Below are 27,343 nucleotides of genomic sequence, written 5' to 3' on the forward strand. Positions count from 1 at the left end.
CCTTGATACCAAGGGACCCAACCTAACTGCTGTGCCCAGGCAGTGGCCTCCGTGTCCAGGACACCAGTGAGGGATTGGCATCCACAGCTCACAGCCCACCCCCTAACCCTTCCAAGGAATGCATTCTGGGGCCGGGTTAAGAGAAGCAAGTGGGGGGAGGGGGCGGTGCGTGGGTGGCTCAGTCAGTTGAGCATCGTACTCTTGATCTCAGGGTGGGGAGTTCAATCCCTGCGTTGGGATCCGTGCTGGGTGTGGCGCCTACTTAAGAGAAAGCATGAGGTCTGGACCAAAGAGAGAGCCCATCCCCCTCCTCTGTGCACAGTCTGGCCGCTCGCAGACATAGATCAGTTGGATCAGAACGGTGAAGGGTCTCTAGATGGAGTCAAGTGGGGCACAGTTGGAGCAAGCAGGAGGTTTACCCGGAAATGGAGAGAGAAACACAGGGAGTGTCACTGTCAGACGGAGGGATTTCAACTTAACCTGAAGAACTTCCTGAGAGAGCTTAGCAGAGTTGGAAAGACCTGCTCTAGAAGGAAATGAGCCCCTCATCCCTGGGACGGGGCTAGCTCTTCGCAGGGTTTGTGTGCTGGGCGACGTGACTGTAGACTCTCTTCTAGCCCAATCAAGGGATGATTGTGAACTTGGAACAGAAAGTCTGATCTGGATTCTGTTCGTAGCTCTTTCATGATGAGGAAAGTGGAGAAACTTCCAAAGCCCAGCGCCTCTTGAGAGTCTGTGTGATGTGATACGACGTACCTGTGTGAACTGTGTCCCTGTGGACAAGTGGAGCAACAGGAAACCAAGGCGGTGCGTGCCACCCAGGGCCCTCATTAGTCAGAGCTTCAGGAGGCTGTCGACATTGGGGATGACGAGGGTTGGTATCTTTGTAAAAAGTATTTTTCTAAAAACGTACCTACTTAGAATTATGGAGTTAGTTTACAAGAAAATAGCCTCTGCCCATTACCCACAACTGCTCCCTTGCTACAGTCATTTTCAGTTCTCTTAGCTATTATTTTTTTTAGTGATTTCTCTGAGCTCAACATGAGGCTTGAATTCACAACCCCAAGATCAGGAGTCACGTGCTCCACTGACTGAGCCAGCCAGGCGCCCCATTAGCTATTTATTTTTTAAAAATATGCTTCAGTGGGGCGCCTGGGTGGCTCAGTGGGTTAAAGCCTCTGCCTTTGGCTCAGGTCATGATCCCTGGGTCCTGGGATCGAGCCCCACATCGGGCTCTCTGCTCAGCAGAGAGCCTGCTTCCCCCTCTCTCTGTCTCTGCCTGCCTCTCTGCCTACTTGTGATCTCTATCAAATAAATAAATAAAATCTTTTAAAAATATGCTTCAGGGCACCTGGGTGGCACAGTTGGTTAAGCATCCAGCTCTTGATTTTTGACTCAGGCCATGATCTCAGGGTCAGGACATCGAGCCCTGTGTTGGGCTCCACACTGAGCAAGAAGTCTGCTTAGGATTCTTTCTCTCCCAGGCGCCTGGGTGGGTCAGTTGGTTAAGCATCTGCCTTCAGCTTGGGTCATGATTCCAGAGTCCTGGGATCAAGCCCTACATCGGGCTGCCTGCTCATCAGGGAGTCTGCTTCTCCCTCTCCCTTTGTTCCTCCCCCTGCTTGAGCTCTTTCACTCACTCTCTCGCTAATAAAATCCTTAAAAAAAAAAAAAAAAGATTCTCTCTCTCCCTCTATTCCTACTCTGCCCCCTGCTCTTGTTCTAAGAAAAAAATGAAAAATTAAAAAAAATATATATATATATTTGCTTATACTACTCTTGCTTGATTTCTCATTCTAGACACTGTTGGCTCTCTTCTAACAGATGAGCCTTTAGCTCCCTTGTGACAGGACTTTGCTCCCTTCTTGCCCCAATTTTTAGGTAAATTAATACTCACTGTTTAAATTGCTATTTATATTACTATGTGAAAGTTATTCAATGTAGAGTCAAAAATTGGGATATAATTAAATTACTTTTGAATTTTTCATGGAGTTAACAATTGCCTTTTTTTTTTTCTTTCCTTTGCTTCCTTTTCTGTATATACCAATTGTTCATTCTCCCCCCATCCAGTCTAACAGTTCTTTTTTTCTGGACACTTTCCTTCATCCCCTGCCTCAGTGAGAACTGCTTGCTCCCTAAAACTGCTGCAGAGCATTTCCCCTGACTAGATCCTCTGGTTCCCAGGCCCCGTGTCTTCATCTTTCATAGTTCTTTTACCCCTCGTTTGGTGAAGCATATCCACAAGTACCTTCTCTAAAAAGTCTTAGACTTTTTAAAGACTTTTTAGAGACTCTCTAAAAAGTCTAGACTTAACATTTTTAAAACATGGTCTAAAAAAATCTTTATTCCATTCATCCATGTGTGATAGCAGGTCATAAAATTAGAAGTTGAAAATAATTTCACACAAGAAAATCATTTTGGGGGTGCCTGGGTGGCTCAGTGGGTTAAAGCCTCTGCCTTCGGCTCAGGTCATGATCTCAGGATCCTGGAATCAAGCCCCGCATCAGGCTCTGTGCTCAGCAGGGAGCCTGCCTACCCCCCTCTCTCTCTGCCTGCCTCTCTGCCTACTTGTGATCTCTGTCAAATAAATAAACAAATAAAAATCTTTTTAAAAAATCATTTTTAAGGCAGTTATTCCCTTGTGTTCAGATTTCTGGTAATGCTATTGAGAAGTTTCATACCATTTTTACTCCTGACCTTCTCTTTCTCTGAGGTTCTGAAATGTCAGGATGTGCCTTACTGTGTGTCATTATTTGTTGTGCTGTAGGGTGGAGATGTATATCCCTCACTTCTACAAACTTGTTTTCTTGATGATTTCTTCCCATTGTCTCTGTTCACTCTGGAATTCTCATTAAACCCAGCACCTGATAAATGGTTAATTCCAGAGAGAACAGGATTGATCATCTATTTTAATTCTCTCTGTTCTCACATTGTCTTTCTGTCTGAGGGATTTTTATCTTTCTGCTCTTCTCTGGAACTGTTTTTAAGATCCCATTATTTTAATTTTCAACTCTTTCTGTTCTCTGTTCAATCTTTATCTATAGAATCTCTTCAAAGACATAGTTGAGCCCAGCAAACCATCAGTCAACAACTGACTTCTAGGGAGTTACTTCAATAACAACAGAATACACATTTTTTTTCTCAAGCTCACATGGAACAATAACCAGAACAGACCACATTCTGGCCCATAAAATATGCCTTAACCAATTTAAAATAATCAAAAGAATACATTGCTCTCAGGTCAAGATGTAATTAAACCAGAAGTCACTAAGAGAAGGATAGCTGGAAAATCCCCAAATACTTAGAAATGAAACAACAAACTTCTATATAACACATGAATCAAAGAAGAAATCTCAAGAAAAATTTAAAGATCTTTTGAACTGAATGAAAATGAAAACACAACTTACCAAATTTGTGGAACGCAGCAAAAGCAGTGCTTAAAGGGAAATGTACAGCACTGAACGCATGTTTTAAAAAAGAAGAAAGATCTAAGATCAATAACTTAACTTTCCACCTTAGGAAATAAGAGCAAAATTAGTCCAAAGTAAGCAGGAGGAAAGAAAAGAAAAAATAATTAGAGCAGAAATCAATAAAATTGAAAATGGGAAATTAGTAGAGAAAATCAACAAAACTAAAAGCTGGTTCTTGGAAATCTCATCAGATTTCTATCATCATCATCAAATCTCATCAGATGCCTATCTCCAAGTCCAATGAGAGGTAGAAGCAGGAGAAAAACCTCTTCTGAGACTTTTTGCCCATAAGCCAGCCTGACTAGGTTTACAACCTAAACTGACAATACCTGGGTGGTCCGAAAGACCCACAGCTGAAAAGTTAGTATAAAGTGGTGCAGGGGGGCCTGGGTGGCTCAGTTGTTAAGCATCTGCCTTCAGCTCGGGTCGTGATCCTGAGGTCCTGGATTGAGCCTCACATTAGGCTTCCTGCTCAGCTCGAAGCCTGGTTCCTCTCCCACTCCCCCTGCTTGTGTTTCCTCTCTCACTGTCTCTCTCTCTGTCAAATAAATAAAATCTTTTAAAAAATAAATAAAGTGGTGCAGGATTTGTCATCAGGTGACTGAGAAACACATTTCCCCCTCTGGAGGAATTTACTGTTGACCCAATCTCAAAAACAATCCCCCTTGATAAAATGCCAAGAAATATGAACTCACAGTCAAAACCCACAAATTGCAAGAAAATAAGACATTGTGAAGAGGAGCCACCGTGAACAATAGCCCGTGTTCTCAGGCCTCAGAGGCTTAAAATACTGGAATTACCAAACAATGTAAGATGTGTGTCTTCAATATACTTAAAGAAAAAAAAAAAAACTAAAATGTAAGTAGAGAGCAAGAGAAGATAAAAAATGACCAAGCAAATCTGAAAAAGAAGCAAACAAAACTAGAAACAAGAATAAAATATTTGATGGGGCGCCTGGGTGGCTCAGTCTGTTGAGGCCTCTGCCTTTGGCTCGGGTCGTGATCTCAGGGTCCTGGGATCGAGCCCCGCGTCGGGCTCTCTGCTCAGCAGGGAGCTTGCTTCCTCTTCTCTCTCTGCCTGCCTCTCTGCCTGCTTGTGATCTCTGTCTGTCAAATAAATAAAATCTTTAAAATAAAATAAAATAAAATAAAATATTTGATGTGTAAAACTCATGAAGAAATGGGCACAACCACTAAACAAAACAAAACAAAACAAAACAAAACCCTCAATAGATGGGTCTTGCAGGCGAAGAAAGACCTAACTGGAAGGTAGATCTGTAGAAATTATCCAGAATTCCAAACATAGATAATATGAGGATGGAGTAGAAAGGTTTCATCAGAGCTTCAGTAGGGACAGAGAAAATATGTGAAGGTGTGACTAAGAATCTTCTAGAACTTATGAAAGACATCAATTCACAGAATTAGGAAACCCAAGGAATTTCATGAGGGTAAATACAGAGGAAACCACACTCGTGTACAGTTAACTGCAAAATACTAAAGACAAAAAGTCCTAAAAGCATTGGAGACAAAAGTATCTTCAAAGGAAAAACAATAGATGACAGCTGACGTAACAGCGACAATGGAAACCAAAAGACAAAAAGACAAAATAGTGTTTTTAACATATTGAGAGGAAACAACTATTAACCTAGAATTCTGCACCCAGCAAAAAGGAACTTTTTTTTTTTTTTTAAGATTTTATTTGTCAGCACAGCAAAGGGAGCAGCAGGTAGAGGGAGAAGCAGGCTCCCTGCTGAGAAAGGAGCACAATTCCGGACTCCATCACATGGAACATTTTTTTTTTTTTAAGATTTTATTTATTTGAGAGTGTGTGAGGAAGCAAAGGTGGGGTGGGTCAGAGCCAGAAGCAGACTCCCTGTGAGGAGGGAGGCTGATTCAGGATTTGATCCTGGGACTCCAGGATCATGACCTGAGCCAAAGGCAGTGGTTTAACCAACTGAGCCACCCAGGCACCCTGGAACTTTAAATAAAAAGGGTAAAAAACTAAGAACTACAAAAGGTGATACAGATAGAAAGCACAAACTCAAGTGGTAGAAATAATGTACCAAAGTACATTAATTGCAATAAATATAAATGACCAAATGTTTTAACTGGAAGACAGTCTTGTCTAGATTTTTAAAAAATCCATCTGTGGGGCGCCTGGGTGGCTCAGTCAGTTAAGTGTCTGCCTTTGGCTCAGGTCATGATCTCAGGGTCCTGGGATGGAGCCCTGCATCAGGCTCCCTGCTTGGAGGGAAGCCTGCTTCTCCCTCTCCCTCTGCCCCTCCATCCCCACACTCATGCTCTCTGTCTCTCAAAATAATAATAATAAATCTAACCAAAATAAGGCATGATCTTTATGAGAAAAAGTATATAACTTTATTGAAAACATTTAATGGACATACCATGTTCATGAACTGAAAAATGCAATTTCAACTTCATATGGATGTTGATCTTTCCCAAACTGATCTATATATTCAGCTGGGTTTCATTCACAATCTCAAAGGGATTTTTTTATTGCTGGAACTTGACAAGTGCATTCTAAAATTTATATGGAAGAGCAATGACCAAGAGCAAGGACCAAGACTTAGGGAGTCATACAATAGAGGTGGACAAAGTAGAAAAATTAATTGTGGTATAGTCAGTGGCTCACTATACACCAAGGAGAAGGAATGTCCTACAGCTGTACACGTTCATCTGAATAAATCTCAGAAACGTAATATTGAGTGAAAAGGTAAGTCACAGAAGAATAAACATGGTATGGTTCCATTTACATGAAATTCAAACATATGCAAAACCAATACAAACCTAGGTAATACAACTACAAGGCAAAGCAGGGGAATGATTCAGACAGCACAGTGTTTTCTCCACCAGGGAAGGGCACAGCGGGGGCTTCAAAAGAAGTGGTCTCTCTTTCTTAAATGGGGGGAGGGAGGGAGTTTATTTTATAAATATTTTCTTGCATCTCTTTACTACTTAATAAAAACAATAGAAAGCAGAGGAGGAAACAAGAAGTCGGCCAGTGCTTCTGTGCAGCACCAAGTGCCAGGCATGCCACATTCCTAACTGTTAAGAACTAGCAATTGAACATGCCATTTGGGGAAACCAAGAAGTCCTAGCAGCTCAAAGCTCTGTGGGTATGGACAGGGCCTGTCAGAAGGTTGGGCGCCTCTGAGGGTTCCTGGGCGACAGCCTGCCGTGTCACTGGATGACATCTCCCCCACCCAAGGGAGCATCTGTAGACTTTCTCACTTAACCCCATTTTTGGTCCAGCCCCTCATCCCCCACCCTCCCCTGAGACCCCAAGCTTCTTCAGGTGGCCCCCACCTGTACCTCAGAGGGGTAGTTGCCTGGCTGCAAGGGGCCCCTGGGTGGGGAGGGGCGACCTAGCTGCTTCTCATACAGACTTTGGGTCAGTCCCTACTATCAGTCCCAAACCCTGCCTTCTTGGTACCAGGAGTTTCTGAGCCTCTCCAGGGCTCTGGGGCGCAGTTTGACTGCCTCTCGGCCCCTCCCTCTAGGAATTAACTTCTAATTCTCTGCTAAGAGAGGAAATGAGCCTCCTCTTCCCATCTTTCAGAATGTCATCAGGCTCTCTGGTCTACTCATTTCCCTTCTAGTTTCTTTATCCTTGTGGATATATATGTTTTATGTCTTTACTGTCATTTTAGATTTTAAAAGGAAACAGAGGTAAACCCATATGTTTAAACCTGCCACATTTAACTGGAAGTCTATTCACTATATTTATTTATTTATTTATTTTTAAAGATTTTATTTATTTATTTGACAGATCAGAAGTAGGCAGAGAGGCAGGCAGAGAGAGAGGGGGAAGCAGGCTCCCTGCTGAGCAGAGAGCCCGATGCGGGGCTCGATCCCAGGGCCCTGAGATTATGACCTGAGCTGAAGACAGAGGCTTAACCCACTGAGCCACCCAGGCGCCCCTGTTCACTATATTTAAATAAAAACGTTTAACAGGGAGCTCCCGAAGGGCCCAGAGAGGAAGAGCTTCGCCTTCTGAGCAGGATCCTGCCGATGCCTGAACATCCCACCTGATTTCTCTGCCTCGATTTTGCTACTCACTTACCTCAGCCCAGCAAGGGTGAAGGAGAAAGCACAAAGATCTGGGTTCAAATCCTGACTCCTCCATTCACTGCCCCACGACCTTACCACATCAACTCTCGTAACTGCTGCCCCCGGAACCGGTTTAGCCCGAGAGGCACAGCCCCGTGGAGATGCTTCTTGCCGTAAAGCACTGAACCTGAGGATGTTGGATTCTCGTTCCCTGGTCACTATGCACCACCCTGGTCTGCTGCTGCCCCAGACCCACCACACCAAAGCCACAGGAGGCAGAGCCCTAGCCCCTTAAGCTGTCAGGCATTCTGTGGTTCCCATGCGTGGCAATCAGAGGAAACCAGAAAGAGCAGCCCGGGCAATAGCGAGGGACCAGAAAGCCAGAAAGATGGAGGGAGTCCAAGAACCAAGTGGGCACTTTATTAACCCAGCAAAGGGGTGACTAGGCTGGCCAAGCAGCCCCTTACCAAACCATCCACTCTACTCAGGGGGCCAACAGAGGCAGAGCTGCGGGACTCAAGCCCTGGATACCGGAGTCCAAGCTGGGCAGGGGCAAGGCCAAGGATGGGACTGGAGGCTGGAGTTGGGCCCGAAAGGAGTTAGAAGTCCCCGTCTCCTGCTACCTTCTCCCTGAACTCCTCTGACTCTTCCTGGAATCAGGAAGCCACGAGGCCCATATCTGCTGCAGTCTGGAAGGTGATCCCATCCCCAGGCAGTGGGGAGGCCAGGAAGGGCCAGAGCCAGACGAGGACCCAGCGGGGCCCCAGAGCCGCCTGCAAGTTGTGGCAAGGGCCCAGGTCATAAGAGTGCTGGCCCCGAGCCCACTCCCACGTGGTCTGGCCCCGCAGAAGCAGCATCCCATGGAAGAGCAGCCCAGCCCCACACAACAGTGCACCTGCCACACACGTGTCGGTCACAAAGGCCAGGGCAAACTGCGCCAGAGACACTCTGCCTGCAAGGAGAAAGCAAGAGGGTCAGGGGGCAGCTGCGGGCCCAGCCCTCCCAAAGCCCCGCTCCTGCCCTTCTTCCACTCCCTACCCTCCGCCACAAAGCAGGGCTCATTCCTCTGCTCAGCAAACGCCGAGGGGCTCCTCCCTGGCCAGCCCACGCGGCGACCTGGGTAGATGCAGCCCCTGCCCAACACCCGACCTGCATTCGTCACAAACCTGTGAGCACCTCCCACGTGCTAGACATGGTGGCAGACATCAGGAGGAACGCGGACACCAGCTCTGACCCCTGTGTCTTGCTCACAGACAGACAGATGGCTTCTCACTTAATTACGGATGGGATGTGTGTTACAAGGGGAAAGAGCACCTTCCGGCCCGCAGTGGGCACTACGAGGCTGCTGAAATAATGACCTACAGGCTGCTGTCATTCTGCTCAGTGAAAGAAGCCAGGCACAAAGGGCACATAAACGATGTCACGTCTGTGAAATGTCCCAAACAGGCAAATCCACAGAGACACACAGGGGCTGGGGGACTTAGGGGGAGTGGGGAGTGACTACTGATGAAAATGTTCTGGAATTAGACAGTGGTGATGGCTGCACCACATTGTGAATGTACTAAATTCCACTGAATAATATACTAGGAAGGGGTTAAAATGACGAATTTCATGTTATATGAATTCCGCTTCATTAAAAAAAGAGAGGCTATGTGGGTAAATGCCAAGCGGACTTCAGAGGCTAAAGGAAGTAGATTTCATCTTTTTTTATTAAGTGACATCTTGGGTGGTGTCTGAGGACATATTTGCTAGGCAAAGAGGGGAGAAATCATTCTGTTTGACGGTCGTAAAGCAGGATGGGGAGGGGCCTGAGAGTATGTGGATGGTTCTGGAAGCTCCGGCGAGAAGCCCAACCCCAACATGCAGACATGCAGGTGGTTGGCATAGGCGGTTCCAAGACCTGTCAGAGTGTAGAGAGGGATGGGAGCAGTTCCATGACCTCAGCATCAGGAGACCATGACCTTTGGGACCCAATCAAGAGAAGAGAGGGAAACCAAAACTTTAGGGAGAAAACCCTACAGTACGAGCTCCTGGAGATGTCCGGGGTACAGCCTTCCAGGAAGTGGGAGGACAGCAGTTTTATGCGGCAGAAAGGTCTCGTGAACCAAAGAGACCTCAAAAGGGTCCTCTGGGCTTTGTGGGGACTGAGGCATTCTCAGGAGGGGGAGGGGGGCAAAAGCCAGTTTGGAGCAGGTACAGGAGTCAGTGGGAGGTGAGGAAAAGCAGCCTATGAGTCCGGGGAAGTCTTTCGAGAAGCATGGCTGCTAAGAGAGGAGCCAGAGGCAAGAGCTAGGGAGGAGAAGGATGTGTGGGGACAAGAGGGTTTGTACAAGTGGGAAAAGCCAGTGGAGGGGGACTGGGTCGGCAGGAGAAAAAGCAGGCCACGGTGAGGCTTCCAAGCAGGAACAAAGGGCCAGACACCAGGAGAAGCTGGGGGCAGTCAGCCTGGCTTCGGATCTGAGGATGGGACAAAGGACATACCAAATGACATTTTCTCTGTGACGGATTTCAAGGGAGGTGGGGCCTTGGAGAACAGGAAAGTGGGAAGGTTGGAGCCACAGTCATTAGGGGGAGCAAGCTTATGAGAAACCAGCATGGCCAGGTACGAATGAGGGCCAGCTGGGGTCAGCTGCCATGAATGTGACATGGGACCAATGGCCACAAAGTACCAGCTCTCAGCACCCAGTGGCAGCAGACAGAAGACAGAAAGGCACCGTGGGAGACAGAGCCAAGAGGGATGAGATGTTGGCAGGAGAATGGTGGAAATGAGGGTTCTAGGCTGGATGCGGGGGCAGTGAAGAAGGAAGGTGTTGACGGACAGAAAGGTGAGGGCCGGGAGCTCACAGGGCAGGCGTCCTAGAGTGTAAGAGTAAGAGCCAGCTGGGAGAGGAGGTGGGGAGCAGAGAGGGAGGGGGACTGGCTCATGGCATGACACACTTTGGCCTCTGAGGTGTAGGGTGGATGTGGGAGTGGGTGAAGGAGATCAAATGGAGAGAAAGTCCAGAAGCTGAGCAACTGGGGCACTGAGTGGGCCATCCGCCCAGACTTCCAGCCACCCGCGATTTCTACAGGGCCCAGGGCTTGAGGAGGCAATGGCTACAGAGAGGTGGGGTGCAGAGAAGTATAGCCTGAGGGCCTGAGTCTCCGCAGAAGCAGCGGGTCGTCGAGGACGCAGAGGAGGGCTGCTCAGAGAGCCAGCGTGGTCACAGCAAGACAGTGACAGCCCCACGGGGCCTCCCAAGGCCTTCCCCAAACCCCTCCGGGCTGCAGGGAGGGGCCAGAGCCGGACTAGGAGAGGATGAGGAGACACAGCCACTGTTCAGAGTGATCAGGGAGGATTAACTGCGTCATGCAGAACATGGCCTCTCAGTCAGCCTCCTGATCCCTATCTTCACCTCCCAACTTCCAAAGACTGGAGCTTCCCTCTGCCTATAACTTTCACTGGCTCCCCAGTGTCCAGGCAAGTCAGGGCTCTCTCTCTTCATACCAGCATTCAGGGATGGTCTCCACCATCCAGTCTGAAGCTAGCCCCTGCCCAACCTCCATGCCTTTGTTCGGGCTGCTCCCCTCACTGAGAATGCTCCCTCCCAACCCCAACACCGCCCCCAACTCCCACCAGTCCTTCCTTCTCTGCCAACACCTAGAATCCTTGCATGATTCTCCTAGCCAGAACTCTGTACCTGTGTCAAGGCCCTGTGTTTTACGGTACTGCATAACCAGTCAAATCCCAAGGCTGCCCTCACCCCCCATAAATGACATTGGAACTGGGTCCCCAGGATGTAACCAGGAGAACCAGCCAGAAATCCCCTCCCCCACCAGAATGACCCACTGCAAGAGCCTCTGCCTCTGTGGGCACCTCCCAAGGTCCCCACCTGTGAGCAGCATGAGCCAGGGCAGGAGGAGGAGGGCGGCGGTGTGCAGGGGCGCGTGGGCTCGCAGGAGGGCAGACAGGGCCGGGCCCAGCAGCACAGAGACGTGGAGCAGGACGCCTGCTGCGTGAAGCAACAGGCACAGGAAGGGCCGGTAGTTGCGGAATCCCACGCAGCGGCCCAGCAGGCGGCAGTGGTGATCCCGACGAAGGACGCAGACGCGGCAGGCGGAGCAATGCCCACTGCGCGGTGGCACCTGGCTCTGGCACTGGTAGCAGTAACTGCAGAGAAGGAACCACAGTGTCAGTTCTGCCAGCAGCTTGGAGTGCGCCCCATCATGCCCTCTCAGCCTCGGAGCCCACCCTGGGGAAACAGGCACAGCCACTGCCCTAACAGCCTCAACCCCATCATCCATAAACACAGGCCGGACACCCCTTCCTGGGCCCTTCCAGCTCGAGCACTGAAGTGCCAGGGCTCTTGCAGCTCGGACAGCCCAGTCTTAAGGCCTTTCTCTGGCCTCCAACATCCGGGAGCCAACTTCTCACTTCCTCCGTGGTCACCACATTGGTCCAAGTCACCATGAACTCTCCCCTGGATTACCGCATCAGATTCTTAACTTCTCTCCCTGATTGATCCCAGCTCCGGTTCCTCCTGGTATTGTTTCACCCCGGCAGACAGGCTGATCTTAAAAATCTAAGTCGTGGGGGCGCCTGGGTGGCTCAGTGGGTTAAGGCTCAGCTTTCGGCTCAGGTCATGATCTCCGGGTCCTGGGATCGAGCCCTGCATTGGGCTCCCTGCTCAGCTGGGAGCCTGCTTCCCTTCCTCTCTCTCTGCCTGCCTCTCTGCCTACTTGTGATCTCTGTCAAATAAAACCTTAAAAAAAGAAATCTAAGTCGTGTCCTCCTCCTCTTCTCAAAACCCTACAATGGCTGTCCATCTCACTGGCAGTGAAACGCAAAACCTTCAGTATCCTACAGGGTCTTTCTATCTCTACCCTTCCACCCCTCCCTTTCACTCCACACCAGCCATACTGGCCTTCTTGCTGTTACTGGAACATGCAAGGCACATAACTACTTCGCTCTTTGCACTGTCTGTTCCCTCTACCTGGGATGCTCTCCCCCAGATTCCCACATGGCTAACTCCCCCACGTCCTTAAAGTCTTTGGTCAAATGCCTACTTTGACTACCCTATTTAAAACTGCAACCCGGACACCCTCTACCCTGCCCTACTTTTTGTTTCCATACCATCTTCTAACATTCTACGTAATTTCCTTATTTATATACCTATAGCTTATGACCTGCCCCCCACCCCGCCACTGGAATCACCTCCAGGAGGTCAGTAATCTATTCTATTGGACCTCCAGTGGCCGGAAAAGCACCTTGCACATAGTAGGTGCTCACTAAATATTTGTAAGTGAATGAATGACATTTCTTCTGGATCTACCATCCCAGACTATAAGAGTGTTCTGGCGCTAACGAGCGGTTCTAACAGCTTCTGGTCCTAGGCTCCTGCTTCCCCCACCCCAACCCCCAGCTCCCGCGCCCCACTCACGCCCAGCCCTGGCCCAGACCGCGGCCGGCCAGCATCACGCCCCGAATGCTAGGGTCCGAGCGCAGGAAGAGCCCCACGTTGCCCAGCAGGTTGAGCAGCTGGAAGGCGGCCAGCACTAGCTGCAAGGCCCGAGCCAGGGGTCCCAGAGGGGGCGGCCCGGGACCCAGAATCAGTACATAGGCCAGCTCCAGGCCCACAGCCGCGGCCCACAGCGCGGTGAGCACGAGAGGCAGCCGCGCGGGCGCCCCCTCCGCGGTCCCCACCGCCCACGGCTGCCCCATGGCTTGGACCCACCCGCAGTCGGATCCCGAGTACACCGCCGCTTCCGTATTGGGGCGGGGATAGTGGCAGACGGACGCCTGCTACACCAATAGAAGCTCCGAACGGAGTTTAGCGTCACGGGGAGCGCCGGCAGATGCAGACATGTGATTGGACGGCCGCAGGAGTCTCGGAGAAGCTTATCCCCCTGGCGCTAGAGCGGGCGGGGGGTTGCTCGTTGTGGCCACGCCCACCCACTGAGCCCCGCCCCCCCCGCAGAAGCCCCGCCTTTTGGCCTCGCTGGCTCGTTTGGAAGATTGAGTTGCAGGCTCGGTGCCGTCGGGGTTTCCAGGCTCAGCACATTCCGCCTCAGCCCCCAGCCGCCCCGATATTAATAGCCCTGCACCGGCTCATCCAGCTGGCCTGGAACCCCTCCCCGTGCTCGAGTGTCTTCATCACCCCAGAAAACATTCGAACAGGTCGGCGCCTCGGTGTTTCTGACTGAAATGGGGATAGGGTTCTCTGTTTCCCGCCTGCGCGGCGCAGAGAGACGGTCAGGAGGACTAAGGCGCAGCTTCTAGAGCGGCCTACAGTCGCTACTATTATCGCTATCTCCGTTGTCCACGTGAGGAAACAGGAGCGTGGCTTTCTCACGGTCACACAGCGCCCAAGAGGCGGCGCCGGAACGGGAACCTCGAATCTCCGCCATAGAATCCACCCCAGCGCCCCCAAATCCTGTAGTCCCTGGTCCCAGGGCAACCACTTGCCTCGTCCAGACCCGAGCACCCTCGCCCCCATCCGGCCCCTCCCTCCTCCCCCATATTTAGCGCGAATACGATCCGGGGCTGGGCCGGGCGCTACTTAACGCGGCCCCGGTGTTCCGGAGAGCGCCGAGCGGTGCGGAGCCAGGAGCCCTAGCAAGATGATGATGGTTGTGCAGCCCGAGGGTCTAGGGGTCGGGGAGGGGCCCTTCGTGGGCGGCAGCGGGGGCGGCGAGTACATGGAACAGGAGGAGGACTGGGACCGCGACCTACTGCTCGACCCGGCCTGGGAGAAGCAGCAGCGGAAAGTGAGTGCTCACCCATTTTCAGATGGCAAAACTGAGGCCTGAGAAGCCGGGCGATTTGTCCCTGGCATCTCGGCAAGTTGGGGGGCAGAGCCCGTCTAGACCCAGATTGCCACTCCCTAGCCTGTGCTCTGCCCATCAGTCCTCCACTGTCTCCCAGAGCTGGAAGAGAGGGCTGGGAGCCCTCGGGAGGGGCTTAGGATAACAAGGAGAGTTTCTCGGGTCCCCATCTCCCAGGAGTTCATTACCATGGACGCACTGCTGGTGAAAAGGGGTTGGGTGAAGCCCAGGATATCCAAGTTTGGGGAGTGTGGGGAAAATAATCTTTCTTCCCGGACCCCCAACTCTCTAGTTGAATATCTTAGACCCCATCCTGAGGACTTGCAGCGGCAACTAGTGGACCTGGAGTGTGGGGGAGGAGAACCAGAACCTGTCCGACTCTCTCATCTCTATTCTCTCCACCCTGGGGTTCATTGCCACCCATTCCAATTGTCAAATGAGGAAACTGAGGCCCAGAAAAGGGCAGAGATAGGACCCAAATCATATACTCTCAGAAAACAGGGCTTCCCTCCCCAACCTAAGGGTCTTTGCCCCTTGCTTGCCCCACCCCCACTCCTTCCCAAGATACCCATCACCACCGCAGGGGCCCTAAGTCTGCTGAAAAGGCCACAAGGTCAAGGAAGAGGGGAGCCCGGGTCCCCTTACACAGTAACCTGACTCTCTGGCCAGATGGACTCTTTGTGCTGAGGCAGCGGCTTGGGGGAGCTGGAGTGGGGCACATGGGCAGCTGCTGCCCAGGCCCAGCCTTGTAGGGCACTCGGGCCCCCTTCCTGATCTATTTTCACTCCCAGACTTTCCCAAGTGGAGGGGGCAGGACACCTGGGTTCCCAAAAGAGAAAATGATCCGGGCTGGAGTGAGCAGACTTTGGGGAGTGGCAGACCAGGGGGAGGGAGGACTCTGTGAAGTCATTAGACCCTGCTGAGCCTTTGCCAATAGTGTGTGACTCCAGGAAAGGGACAGGGAACAGGAGCGCTCAGTGGAATTTGCAGGATCTGAGAATCCTAGGATTTAGAATCAGAGGACCTCTGCTGGGTTGGATGACAGGAGATGACCCCAGAGTCCCGGAGGCTCAGCTGACTAAGCTGGGGTGCCCCCAGTGACATGCTTCCCCTTTGGCTCCTCCTGCACCTGTCTCCAAGCAGGGCTGCGGTCCTTGGGCCTGGCAGTCTCCCAGTGATGTCATCCCTGCCCCTGGCTCCCACCGCCATCTGCTCTGCAACAGCTCCTACCCCCACCCCACCCACCAGATTTCCCTCAGATCCAGGTCCGCATGCCCTTCATGAGACACATGCTAGTCTGTAATTTGCCTGCATCGTTTAACAAAATACCAGGAATACCCTTCCAACCCAGCCTACAGCCACCCACTTCGTCCATTCATTCAACGGCGGCACAACCTCGATGTTCCGTAAATTCATCAGCATCCCTGGAAGTTAGCCATTCTGGAGTTTCTTTCTCCTCCAGCCTGAGTATGTCTTACTCAGCTTAGCCCCGCTCTACCCCTGCCCTTCCACCCGTGACTCGGAGCGCTCCCTCCTGCTCCTGCTTGATCCCGGAGTCCTCTTGGTTCAACCTCATTCCAAAACATTCATTCAGTATCTCTTAGGGAGCTCTTCCTCTAGGCCAGGCACTGTGTCAGGTGTCAGGACTTCAGCGGGAAACAAAATAAAGCCTCTGCCTCAGGAAGCTTACACTGCAGCGAGGAAGAGTGTTTCTGTCCCATCCCTCTGACCCTGCCCTATTCCCCTCCCTGAAACCCCTTCTCACCTCTCCCTGCCACCCCCCCCACGCCACCTTCTCACATCTCCCTCCTGCTCTTCCAAGCCATTTGCCTCCACTCTGCCACCAGAAAGAGCTTTCTGCAACTCAGCTCTGCCCACCTCCCTCTGCCCAAGATCTTCCCTGATGCCCTGTTGCCGTCAGATCAAGTTGAAACTCCCTGGCTTAGCACCCCAGACCGTGCATGACCTGGCGCCTGCTGCCCCTCCGGCCCGCCTCTCGCCTTTTATACCCCAACACCCCCAGCTTCATTCCAGCGGCGCCCAGATAGCTGTCACCCCACAAACCTAGCAACTGTTTCTCAGCGCCGAGCACTTGCCTGTGTGGCTGCCCCTGCCTGAAATGCCCTTGCCTGCCCTTCTCTGTCTGAGTAATTCCTGATCTTCCTTTGCAGCTCAGATCAAATATGAGCCTTCCCCCAAGAGGTCCCCTGCCTGTTTCGAAGAACCCTTCCCTCTTCTCCCTGACACTAGTCTCTCCCAGCATTTCTCAGACCAACATGACCCTTTGATTGACCGTGAGCTCCTTTAGGGCAGGGACCCCATCTCATTAAGTCCTGTTTGTCACATGAAAGAAAGCGCTTTCGTCCACCATGGAAGCCCCACCCGGTCCTGCCTTTCCCCCTGCTTTATCTAGACCCAGAGCGTCTCAGACTCCAGGGTTGGAGGGAACTACAGAGAATCCAACTGCCTTCTCCCGTGCTTGGGGCCCCATCAAGTAGTGCTCAGCACTTTCTTGTACACCTCCAGTGATGGGAAGCTCACTCCCTTTCCTTAGCAATGACAGTTCTTCAAGAATTTAAAGCATTATCTTTCATGTCCAGCTTCTAGGGCAGCAAAGAAGCTGGCCTCAGGGAAGGAAGCTGGCTGAGGGAAATAATCCCGAAGGACTTCCGGGCCATCTCCCAGGATTAATTGCTTTGTGGTGGGGGAATGCTCTGAATTCTAGAATCCTACCCAACTGGAGGAAGAAAGACCTTGGGACATCATGAAGTCTGGCCAGTTAATTGTACAAATGAGCCCAAGAAAGGGCAAAGTGTATATTCCAGGTCACAGTGAGTGAGCGTCTCAGCTGGGCTTGGAGCCCAAGGAGAGACTCTACCAAGCACCTTACAGCTGATAGCAGAATGCAAGGTTTGAGGGTTCGGTAGATTGGTGGAGCTGGTGTATCAGGCTGCGGGTCACCCTGATCCCCAATATTCACAGCTGCACAGCAGCCCTCGCATCCCAGATGGAGGCTGAGGCTGACTCTGGGGAGAGGGGAAGGGCAGTCACCTCCGGGAACTGGGTCAGGCTGGTCCTTGTGTCCTCCATGACTTGGAAAGATCTCGTACCCTCACATTCTACTTGGAGGCCAATTCACAACAGCCCCGGGAGGTCCGTGGGGCTGAGAGCACAATAATGCAGGTGCACAGTCCTTCAGGCAAAACCCTCAGAACTGGGTGTGCTTCAGTCCAGGCTAGTTCAGGCGTTAGAAGGGCAGTGTCCCCCCGCCTCGGCCTACAGAGGGTCTCACACTTTGGAGTATATGCTTTACAGTTTTCTAAAAACCCCTGCAGGGCTTAAGACTGGCCATAGCTGGCATGCCCCAAGTCCAGACTTGGACCGGTGCAGGGACTCCAGCCCATTTCTCCTTTTCCAGGAGAACAAAGACTCAGAGAGAAAAAGGGACCAGTCCTAGGCACACAGCACGTCGGCGGCTGAGCCAGGACTTGACTCTGGGGCCAGCGCTCTCAGCTCGACCCCAGTGTCCTCCAGACCCAGGCCTAGGGTCTGAGTGCTGTCCTCTGCCCCCAGACCTTCACTGCCTGGTGCAACTCACACCTGCGTAAGGCCGGCACCCAGATTGAAAACATCGAGGAGGATTTCCGCAATGGCCTCAAACTCATGCTGCTCTTGGAGGTCATTTCAGGTAAGGATGCAAATCAAGGCACAGGGACCATAGGACCTAAGGGAATCGGGAGCAGGGGGAAACAGGACAGCATGAGGGGACCTTGAGGGGGAGGTGGAAGTTTGAGGACAGTGTCTTCAGCTTCTTCTTGTGACTTTTGGCCCCTGACCTCTCCCCTTGACACCCAGGAGAGAGGCTGCCCAGGCCAGACAAAGGCAAGATGCGCTTCCATAAGATCGCCAATGTCAACAAGGCTCTGGACTTCATTGCCAGCAAGGGGGTTAAGCTGGTGTCCATTGGCGCTGAAGGTGAGGAGGGGTCAGGAGGAGGCCCGGGAGGGGAGCAGAGGGCCGCCTTGACGTCAGCACGTCACTTCCGGGAGCCTGTCTTCTCAACTGTGGGGGTAACCGTCCGAGCCTCCTAGGAGGGACTGCTAACTGTGCCTGGGACTAGCAGGTGTTCCATGACTGAACACTGACTAGGTAGCAGCTCTGGCCTGGGGGCCAAGGGCCAAGGCATGGAGCGTGGTGTGTGTGTGTGCGGGGATGCAGCTGAGGCAGTACAGGCCTTGAATGCCAGATGGAAGTCATGCACATTCCCCGCCGTGCAGAGATTGTGGATGGGAACCTGAAGATGACCCTGGGCATGATCTGGACCATCATCCTCCGCTTCGCCATCCAGGACATCTCTGTGGAGGGTGAGTAGCAGGGAAGCCAAGAGGGTGAGAGGGCTGGCCCAGACCCCTCCCCAGCTGACACTTGTCTCCATCCCTGCCCAGAAACCTCCGCCAAGGAAGGCCTGCTCCTGTGGTGCCAGCGGAAGACGGCGCCCTACCGCAACGTCAATGTGCAGAATTTCCATACCAGGTCTGTCTGCGGTTGGCACATGCGCATGGGTCTCTGCCAGGCTCTACGGCACACGCCCCGGGGGAGGGGCCCTCACGGCCAAGGTCCTGGAATGGTGTCTGCAAGTAGGAGGACTCGGTTGATGTTGAACTGAATCTGGGCGGGGTGGGAGGATCCCTGAGGAGGGCTCCTTGGAGTCATCCCTAGAAGGGCATTTCATTCACAAGGAACCATGTGTGCAAAAACCTGGAGCCCCACAACATCCAGCTAGTGGTGTGACCCAGGCACCGGGTATGGGAAGGAATCATGATGAGCTTGGAGGAGATGGTCCAAGTCTGGTAATGAAGAGCCTCTGGTGCCAAGCCGACGAGCTGAGACTCTACTTCATCTTACTGATGAGGCTGTCCTGATGGGGACCCTCCTGGAGTAAGGGGAGGACGGGCATCAGCTTGAATCCAGGCCTGATCCCCCTTCTCTCCGTCCAGCTGGAAGGATGGCCTGGCCCTCTGTGCTCTCATCCACCGACACCGCCCTGACCTCATTGACTACGCCAAACTGCGCAAGGTGGGCCTCGGCCACCCCTAGCCCCGACTCCCCAACCTACGCCCTCAGCTGACATTTCACCTGTCCCTGCTCCAACCCACCTAGGATGACCCCGTTGGCAACCTTAACACTGCCTTCGAGGTAGCGGAAAAATACTTGGACATCCCCAGGATGCTAGATGCAGAAGGTGAGATGAAGCCCCGCCCAGGCAAGGACTCCAGTTACAGACCAGAGGCACAGTCCAGCCTCCACCCCACCCCCCTTCCCCCACCCCTGCTCTTCCCTCCTCAGTCCGCCCTCTAGTAAAAAATCCTTCCTGTCCCAGGACACACTCCCCAGGAGCCCTCTCTCCTGCCCCCTGCCCCTCTCCAGCCAGTGGAAGCAGCCCCTCCTTCCCCTTCCCTGGGGCGCCACCCTTTGGTTCATACCTCCATCACCTGGCTCACCTGGGAGCATGGGAGCTCCTTAGGGGCAGGTCCTGCCTCTTGTCCTGCCCAAGCAAGGCTCTAGTCAACTGAGGCAGCAAATATTTTCTGAGCACCGACTGTGTCTGGTGCCCTAGATGTGTGGGCACCAATGGCTGAGAACTTGGGGAAAAGACAGATGGATGGACCCACAGAGCGATGGGATGGTTGGAGACACGAGGCAGCGTGGGCTGCTGCTTCTCGAGGCTTGCTGCATCTGCTCACTCACCCCATAGAGGACAGATTCCTGGGCCCTGGGGCAATCAGAGAGGGCTTCGGGGAAGAGGTAGATACTGGGTTTGGGGTAGCTGTCAGCTGGTGGCTGTGACTAGATGTCTCCACCCCTCCTGTATCCAGGGAGCTCTCTGCCTGGTTAGGGGTGTGAGCCCATTCCCCAAGCCTGGCTTTGGCCAATACATACCCCACATCCCCTAGACATCGTGAACACCCCAAAGCCTGATGAGAAGGCCATCATGACCTATGTTTCCTGCTTCTACCATGCCTTCGCTGGGGCTGAGCAGGTAAGCGGGCTCCGGCTGCTGTTGCCTGGGCTGAGCGTGTGGACTGAGGGGCCCAACCCTGGTGGCATCCCAACATTTGGATGTGCTGGGCCCCACGTGGGTGGGAGTGCCACTGTCCCAGCTGCCTAGACAGTCTCTGGGGAACCCAGGAGCAGAGGCATCTGGCCTGGAAGCTCCCTTCTCATCTAAAAAGACGTGCTGCCCTATTTGCACAGACCCAGGTTTTGAGGGTTGGGGTGCCTGCTGCAGCTTATTCTAGTGCCCACCTTTTCTGACTCCCACGACAGGCAGAAACGGCCGCTAATAGGATCTGCAAGGTACTGGCCGTGAACCAGGAGAATGAGAAGCTGATGGAAGAGTATGAGAAGCTAGCCAGTGAGGTGAGATGAGGCCAGAGAAGGCCCTTCCCCTTCCCATACCGGTGGTCCCCCAACCCTGGCCGTCCTTCCCCTACTCCTGGCTGTCTAAGCTCCTGGTCATTCACAGATTCACTCACCATTCATTTGTTCACTCTTTCCTTTATCCATTCACCCATATTTAGGCATTCTCCTGGCCCTTTGCTCTGTGCCAGCCTATATTGGTCCCTGACCAGGCTCAGAGGTTGACATCTGGCTCCTTCTCTGATTAGTGGGGACCCCCGTTCTGCTTGGGGCCTGGCCTTCTGGCCACAGCCCGGGTGTGGGTGGGTGAGAGCCGGGTGGGGCGAGCTGGCCAGCTCTGATCTCTCTGCGCCGCACCTGCCTGGCCGTGGCAGCTGCTGGAATGGATCCGCCGCACCGTACCATGGCTGGAGAACCGCGTGGGCGAGCCCAGCATGAGCGCCATGCAGCGCAAGCTGGAGGACTTCCGGGACTACCGGCGCCTGCACAAGCCGCCCCGGGTGCAGGAGAAGTGCCAGCTGGAGATCAACTTCAATACGCTACAGACCAAGCTGCGGCTGAGCCACCGGCCTGCCTTCATGCCCTCCGAGGGCAAGCTCGTCTCGGTGAGCCACCCCCACTCTGCCCACATCCTCCGGGTGACATAGGGCTCTGGGTCCCCATCTGTACAATGGGCAAACCATGCTGGAAGGCACCTCTGCCTGCCCCACAGGACATCGCCAATGCATGGCGGGGGCTGGAGCAAGCAGAGAAGGGCTACGAGGACTGGCTGCTCTCGGAGATCAGACGCCTGCAGCGGCTCCAGCACCTGGCGGAGAAATTCCAACAGAAGGCCTCCTTGCACGAAGCCTGGACCCGAGGTAGGTACACCTCATGGGGCTTGAGTCTGTCCTGGGGTGGAAACTGGTATGGGGGGGGGCCCTGACAAAATGCACAGGTCAGGAACAGGTGTCCTGGCAGGAAGGTGGGGACCTATTTTCTAGAACCACCCTGACTTGCTGTGCAGCCGAGTCACGGCTCCTCTTTGGGTCCCAGTTTCTCCATCTGTAAACTTGGGCCCCTGTCGCCAGGCTCCAGCCTTCTGTAGGTCTGCTCTGATTCACTGGTCATGTAGCATTTTGTTTGTACCGGTGGCAGGTGAGTCCCCAACCCTAACAGCACTTATGTTGGACTCAGCATATCCATGGCAGGATACTGCGGGGGTTAAATACATCACTCCGTATGAAAGCGTTCATTCTGTCTTTTATCAGGGATTAATCCTACAGATAAGTGACCCCTGCCTAAAAATAATGAACAAACGTTAGTAATGGGGCGCCTAGGTGGCTCAGTGGGTTAAAGCCTCTGCCTTCGGCTCGGGTCATGATCTCAGGGTCCTGGGATGGAGGCCTGCATCGGGCTCTCTGCTCGGTAGGGAGCCGGCTTCCCCCCCCTCTCTCTCTCTGCCTCTCTGCCTACCTGTGATTTCTGTGAAATTAAAAAAAAAAGTTAGTAATGGATTATGGACATGAAGGATAACAGTGGTCTGATATAAACAAGAACTCCTTAAGTATACACCTGTTTATGGGACTCTGAGGAGGTTTCTGAATTTTTTTTTAAGATTTTATTTATTTATGGGGCGCCTGGGTGGCTCAGTGGGTTTGGCAGAGAGGCAGGCAGAGAGGGAGGAAGGGAAGCAGGCTCCCCTTGAGCAGAGAGCCCGACTCGGGGCTCGATCCCAGGACCCCGGGATCATGACCTGAGCCGAAGGCAGAGGCTTTAACCCACTGAGCCACCCAGGCGCCGCAGTTTCTGAATCTTTAAGCCTCGTAGCATCTCTGCAAAATACAGGAGCATTCCATAAATAGTAGGGGCTGCGATTATTATCATTATGGTTTTATTTGTGTAATGTAATTCATTCTCATAGCACTTTCACATTCATCATTCATTCATCCAACAAGTATTCCTAGAAGGTCTACCAAGTGGCAGGCACTGTGCCAGGCTCTGGAGAACCTGGTGAGCCGGGGAAACCAGCTCATGGGCTCCCTGGGCTCAGAGTCTTTGGGAGGTAGTTCACGATCCCGGAAGGCCCAAAGTGTACCAAGGGCCACCGTGAGATGTGCGGGATCAGGGACGCTGACGTCATTTACAGGTCATGCCCAGGACCTTCCCTTTATCACTCTGGCATATCAGAACAGAGCCCTAGGATGAGCTGGGCAGGTGTAACCACCTGCATTTCGCAGATGAGGGAGGCCTCTGCACGGTCACCCAGACTGCTCCAAAACCCAGCTCCCGCCTTGGCTGCCGCTGGGTGACCCTAGCCGGGCCTCTCTCCGAGTAGGAAAGGAGGATGCGCTGAGCCAGCGCGACTACGAGTCGGCCTCCCTGCAGGAGGTTCGGGCGCTGCTGCGGCGCCACGAGGCCTTTGAGAGTGACCTGGCTGCGCACCAGGACCGAGTAGAGCACATCGCGGCGCTGGCCCAGGAGCTCAAGTAGGCGTGGCCTGCCTCTGGGCCTGCCCCTCCCTGGGGGCGGGCGGGGGACAACTACCTTACCTGGCTTTGCCCCTCGCTGCCCTGCTCCCCACTGCCCTACGCAAGACCTCGTTCTTCCCAGTTCAGGAACCCTGCCTGGGTGCCACGTCTTTCCCCATCACCACTTGCTCTGCTCCCCCCCCAACCCTGTCCCCGATGCGGCACCCACACTCTTCCCTCCCTGTTGCCCTACCCCCACGGCCCTAACCTGGTGGCCCCCTTCAGCTGCGGTCCCTGGCCTGCTAGCTCAAAATCTCCCCACCATCCCTGGCTTCCCCACCTCCTCCTCTAAACCCGCCCCTTCTCGCATCGTCGCACCCCCCACTCCCCACTGACGCTCCACAAGGGACTGGAGCTCAGGACCCACGTGCGCCCCCTACCCAACGAAGACACTGGAACCCCCACCTCTAGCCCCCAGGAATGAATGTCCTGTGTCACCCACACCTGCCTGCCTGACTCCCTTGCGCCCTCACCATCTGGTGCACAGTTTCCAGCCCCAGGACGGTAGTCCGGGAAATCTAGGCTGTGGTCTGACCCCCTCCTCATCCCCTTTCTGGCCCGCAGCGAGCTGGACTACCATGAGGCGGCCTCCGTGAATAGCCGCTGCCAGGCCATCTGCGACCAGTGGGACACCCTGGGCACACTGACCCAGAAGAGGAGGGACACCCTGGAGGTGGGTTTGGGAGCCAGGGAGCTGGAGACTGGAGCTGGTGCGGGGCCAGGTGGGCGGGCTGCTGACTCGCCATCCCTGTGGCCCCTAGCGGATGGAGAAGCTCCTGGAGACCATCGACCAGCTGCAGCTGGAGTTTGCCCGGCGGGCAGCGCCCTTCAACAACTGGCTGGACGGGGCCGTGGAGGACCTGCAGGACGTGTGGCTGGTGCACTCGGTGGAGGAGACCCAGGTGGATGCAGGGTTCCAGGTTGGGGGGTGCTGGATGGGGTGACAGGGAAGCGGGCCTCGACTCCCGTCAGCCCTTTCTTTGGGTGCCTGGGGCACGGAGATAAGAGGGAAGCCCCAGTCCCCAGGTGCTAGGCTGGGAGACAGGAGGCCCGCTGCGGACCCCCTGGGGCGCCTGCAGCACGTGGGCTGCGGGAACTGGAGGGTGCTGGCTCACGCCTCCCGCCTGCCGTGCGCAGAGCCTGATGACTGCACACGAGCAATTCAAAGCTACGTTGCCGGAGGCTGACCGAGAGCGAGGAGCCATCCTGGGGATCCAGGGGGAGATCCAGAAGATCTGCCAAACGTACGGGTTGCGGCCCAGCACCACCAACCCCTACATCAGCCTCACACCACAGGACATCAACACCAAGTGGGAAATGGTCAGTGCTGCCCGTGACCACTCCCTGCCTCCCACCCAGCCCTGTGTGTTCTAACCACCTCGGAACCTCAGGCGTCCCGAGCTATGCAGACTCTAGTCCACCTTCGGATCTGGGGTCTGTCATAGCCTCCATGGGGCTTTGGATATATCGCCCTGCCTCTCACGGCCTCCTCTGCAAAATGGCCCTAACAGCAGCGTTTTCCTGTAGGGCCTGATGTGAAGTAGAATTAAGCCTGGGGTATGGACATCTCGTTGTATCACTGGCCCCATTTTACAGATGAGGAAACAAACCTGGATGTCATGTGACTTGCCCAAGAGCTTGTCCTTATGAGCCCAGACATGTTGGCTCCGAGTAGCAGTGGCTCTTCTAGGGGATGGAACCCATCTCCCCTCCAAGCGATCCTCTGGCTCCCAGAGCTGCCCCAGGCACATAGCACCTTCCTCCTAGGTCCGAAAGCTGGTGCCCAGCCGGGACCAGACGCTGCAGGAAGAGCTTGCCCAGCAGCAGCTGAACGAGAGGCTCCGGCGACAGTTTGCTGCTCAAGCCAATGCCATCGGGCCCTGGATCCAGGGGAAGGTGGAGGTAAGGCTCGGAGGGTGGGGCCGTCTCGGGGAGTGAGGCCAGGGCCGGGGCCACGGGGGCCTGGGAGGCTTATCCTGCCTGTGTCCCCCAACAGGAGGTGGGGCGCCTGGCCACAGGGATGGTCGGCTCTCTGGAGGACCAGATGGCTGCGCTGCGGCAGCAGGAGCAGAACATCATCAACTACAAGAGCAACATTGACCGGCTGGAGGGGGACCACCAGCTGCTGCAGGAGAGCCTGGTGTTCGACAACAAGCACACGGTCTACAGCATGGAGGTGAGAGGCACCAGCTTAGAGGGGGCGGGGAGGCGGTGCTGGCTGGGGAAGCCCAGGGCAACCATGGTGGGACCCAGCACGTGTGCCCCAGGGGGGACCCCAGTTCAGCCTGGCTGGGTCCCCCAGGGCGCCCGCAGGGATACTGAGATCTAGCGAGCGAAACTGACCTGTCCAGAGTCACATAGCCATCTGAAGCCAGGCCAGGACTGGCCAGGACTGGGGGATCAACACTTAGTGCATAGTAATTTCTCAAACTTCAAGGCAGGAAGGGCTGTGGACGGTCACTCAGCACATAGGGAACCTCCAGATAGGGACAAAGGCCCAACAGAGAGGAAGACTTGCGCAGGTCACACAGCAGACTGGGAGTGAAGCTCGACCTGGCGGCCAGGCGCCGGCTGCCTACTGACTTGGCTCGTCACTTGTTTCCCAGCACATCCGCGTAGGCTGGGAGCAGCTGCTCACCTCCATCGCCCGCACTATCAATGAGGTGGAGAACCAGGTATTGACCCGAGATGCCAAGGGCCTGAGCCAGGAGCAGCTCAATGAGTTCCGGGCATCCTTCAACCACTTTGACCGGGTCAGCAGGGGCCCACCTCTGTGGGGTGGTGGACTTGGGGGCTGGTGGGGTTGGACAACCAAGTCTGATAATCACTCGTGTGCCACAGAAGCGGAACGGAATGATGGAGCCTGATGACTTCCGGGCTTGCCTCATCTCCATGGGGTATGACCTGGTGAGTGCCCCCAACCTTTGTCACAGGAGTCCCATCAGTGCCTCTCTCCTACACCGTGATCACCTACTGTATCCCTCCCACCTTCACATGCGTTTCATTCTCAGCGTGCCCACTGAGGCTGGGCAGAATGACCCCATTTCTCATAGGGGCTGTCAAAGGCTCAGGTAAATTAACTTTCTCAAGGACGCAGCTAGGATTTGGACTTGGTTGTAGGTGACCCAAAAGCCTGAGCTTACCACATTTTTACCCGGAGAAACAGCACTACAGAGAGCTCCAGAAAAAAGATCAGGACCCAAGGACAACAGGGGGCATTGCCAGGGGCAAGAGGCAGGTTTCAGCTGAGTAGAGAGGATTCCCCGTACACCCAGAGCCAAGGCTGTGGCACAGTCCAAGGAGGGAAGAGAGCACTTTGTAACCCGGGCTGTCAAGCCAGAGCTAGACAGTGCCCCAAGGGGACATGAGGAGCTTTCTGGCTTTAGCACCCACGACAGACACGGTGTCTGGCCTCTGTCCCTACAGGGAGAGGTGGAGTTTGCTCGCATCATGACCATGGTGGACCCCAACGCAACTGGCGTCGTGACCTTCCAGGCATTCATCGACTTCATGACCCGAGAGACAGCTGAAACCGACACAGCTGAACAAGTTGTGGCCTCCTTCAAGATCCTGGCAGGAGATAAGGTGAGTCCCGGTGGTGGAGGGGTCTGGGAGGCTGTGACAGGGACCAGGGTCTGTGGATCCTCAACAACCCTTTCTCCCCCAGAACTACATCACTCCCGAAGAGCTGCGGCGGGAGCTCCCCACTGAGCAGGCCGAGTACTGCATCCGTCGTATGGCGCCCTACAAGGGCTCTGGGGCTCCAGCTGGAGCCCTGGACTACGTGGCCTTCTCCAGTGCCCTCTACGGGGAGAGTGACCTCTGACCACAACCTCAAAGGGTCTCTGCAGGAGTCAGAGGGAGAGGGAGCTCCCTCTGGCTGATCCCATCCATGTCTCGGAGCAAGGGCCTCAGAGAACGGCCAACCATGCCCTTCTGAATAAAGACCCATCCGTGAGCCTCTCTTTCTTCTTCTTTTGGCCCCCGAAGCAGAAACTGGGCCCTTAGGCTCCTGGGCAGGACCAGCTGCCCAACCTCGACCCTCCAGGAGTCCCCATCACTCCTCTTTTCC

General features: G+C 54.0%; 2 protein-coding genes across 2 annotated transcripts; one reads left to right on the top strand and one right to left on the bottom strand.

Moving 5' to 3' along the window:
- Window positions 1-7,930: 7,930 nt before the first annotated feature.
- Window positions 7,931-13,284, bottom strand: ZDHHC24 (zinc finger DHHC-type containing 24). The gene is made up of 3 exons (XM_032879563.1): window positions 12,958-13,284; window positions 11,410-11,687; window positions 7,931-8,489 (listed from the first exon to the last, which is right to left on the bottom strand). The coding sequence occupies exons 1-3, from the start codon at window positions 13,236-13,238 to the stop codon at window positions 8,194-8,196; spliced, it is 855 nt and encodes a 284-aa protein (XP_032735454.1). The 5' UTR covers window positions 13,239-13,284; the 3' UTR covers window positions 7,931-8,193.
- A 789-nt stretch (window positions 13,285-14,073) lies between these two features.
- ACTN3 (actinin alpha 3) lies at window positions 14,074-27,229 on the top strand. The gene is given in 21 exon segments (XM_032879564.1): window positions 14,074-14,284; window positions 17,915-18,029; window positions 18,197-18,316; window positions 18,619-18,705; window positions 18,787-18,874; window positions 19,339-19,417; window positions 19,502-19,583; window positions 20,296-20,381; window positions 20,669-20,761; window positions 21,136-21,366; window positions 21,474-21,621; window positions 23,079-23,229; window positions 23,836-23,944; window positions 24,033-24,173; window positions 24,409-24,591; window positions 25,039-25,173; window positions 25,268-25,447; window positions 25,878-26,024; window positions 26,113-26,178; window positions 26,698-26,931; window positions 26,933-27,229. Coding segments are annotated over 21 exon segments (2,787 nt in total). The 5' UTR covers window positions 14,074-14,137; the 3' UTR covers window positions 27,098-27,229.
- Window positions 27,230-27,343: the final 114 nt, after the last annotated feature.

This window comes from Lontra canadensis, unplaced genomic scaffold (assembly GCF_010015895.1).
Source record: "Lontra canadensis isolate GAN:19392208 unplaced genomic scaffold, GSC_riverotter_1.0 scaffold66, whole genome shotgun sequence".
NCBI lineage: Eukaryota > Metazoa > Chordata > Mammalia > Carnivora > Mustelidae > Lontra > Lontra canadensis.

What these genes read in the sequence shown, in the direction of transcription:
- ZDHHC24 (XM_032879563.1), bottom strand. Translation starts at nt 13,238, where the DNA reads ATGGGGCAGCCGTGGGCGGTGGGGACCGCGGAGGGGGCGCCCGCGCGG. An exon ending in GGTCTGGGCCAGGGCTGGGC is followed by an intron (nt 11,688 to 12,957) that starts GTGAGTGGGGCG and finishes CCTTCTCTGCAG; the next exon opens with TTACTGCTACCAGTGCCAGA. An exon ending in CTGGCTCATGCTGCTCACAG is followed by an intron (nt 8,490 to 11,409) that starts GTGGGGACCTTG and finishes TTCTCCTTGCAG; the next exon opens with GCAGAGTGTCTCTGGCGCAG.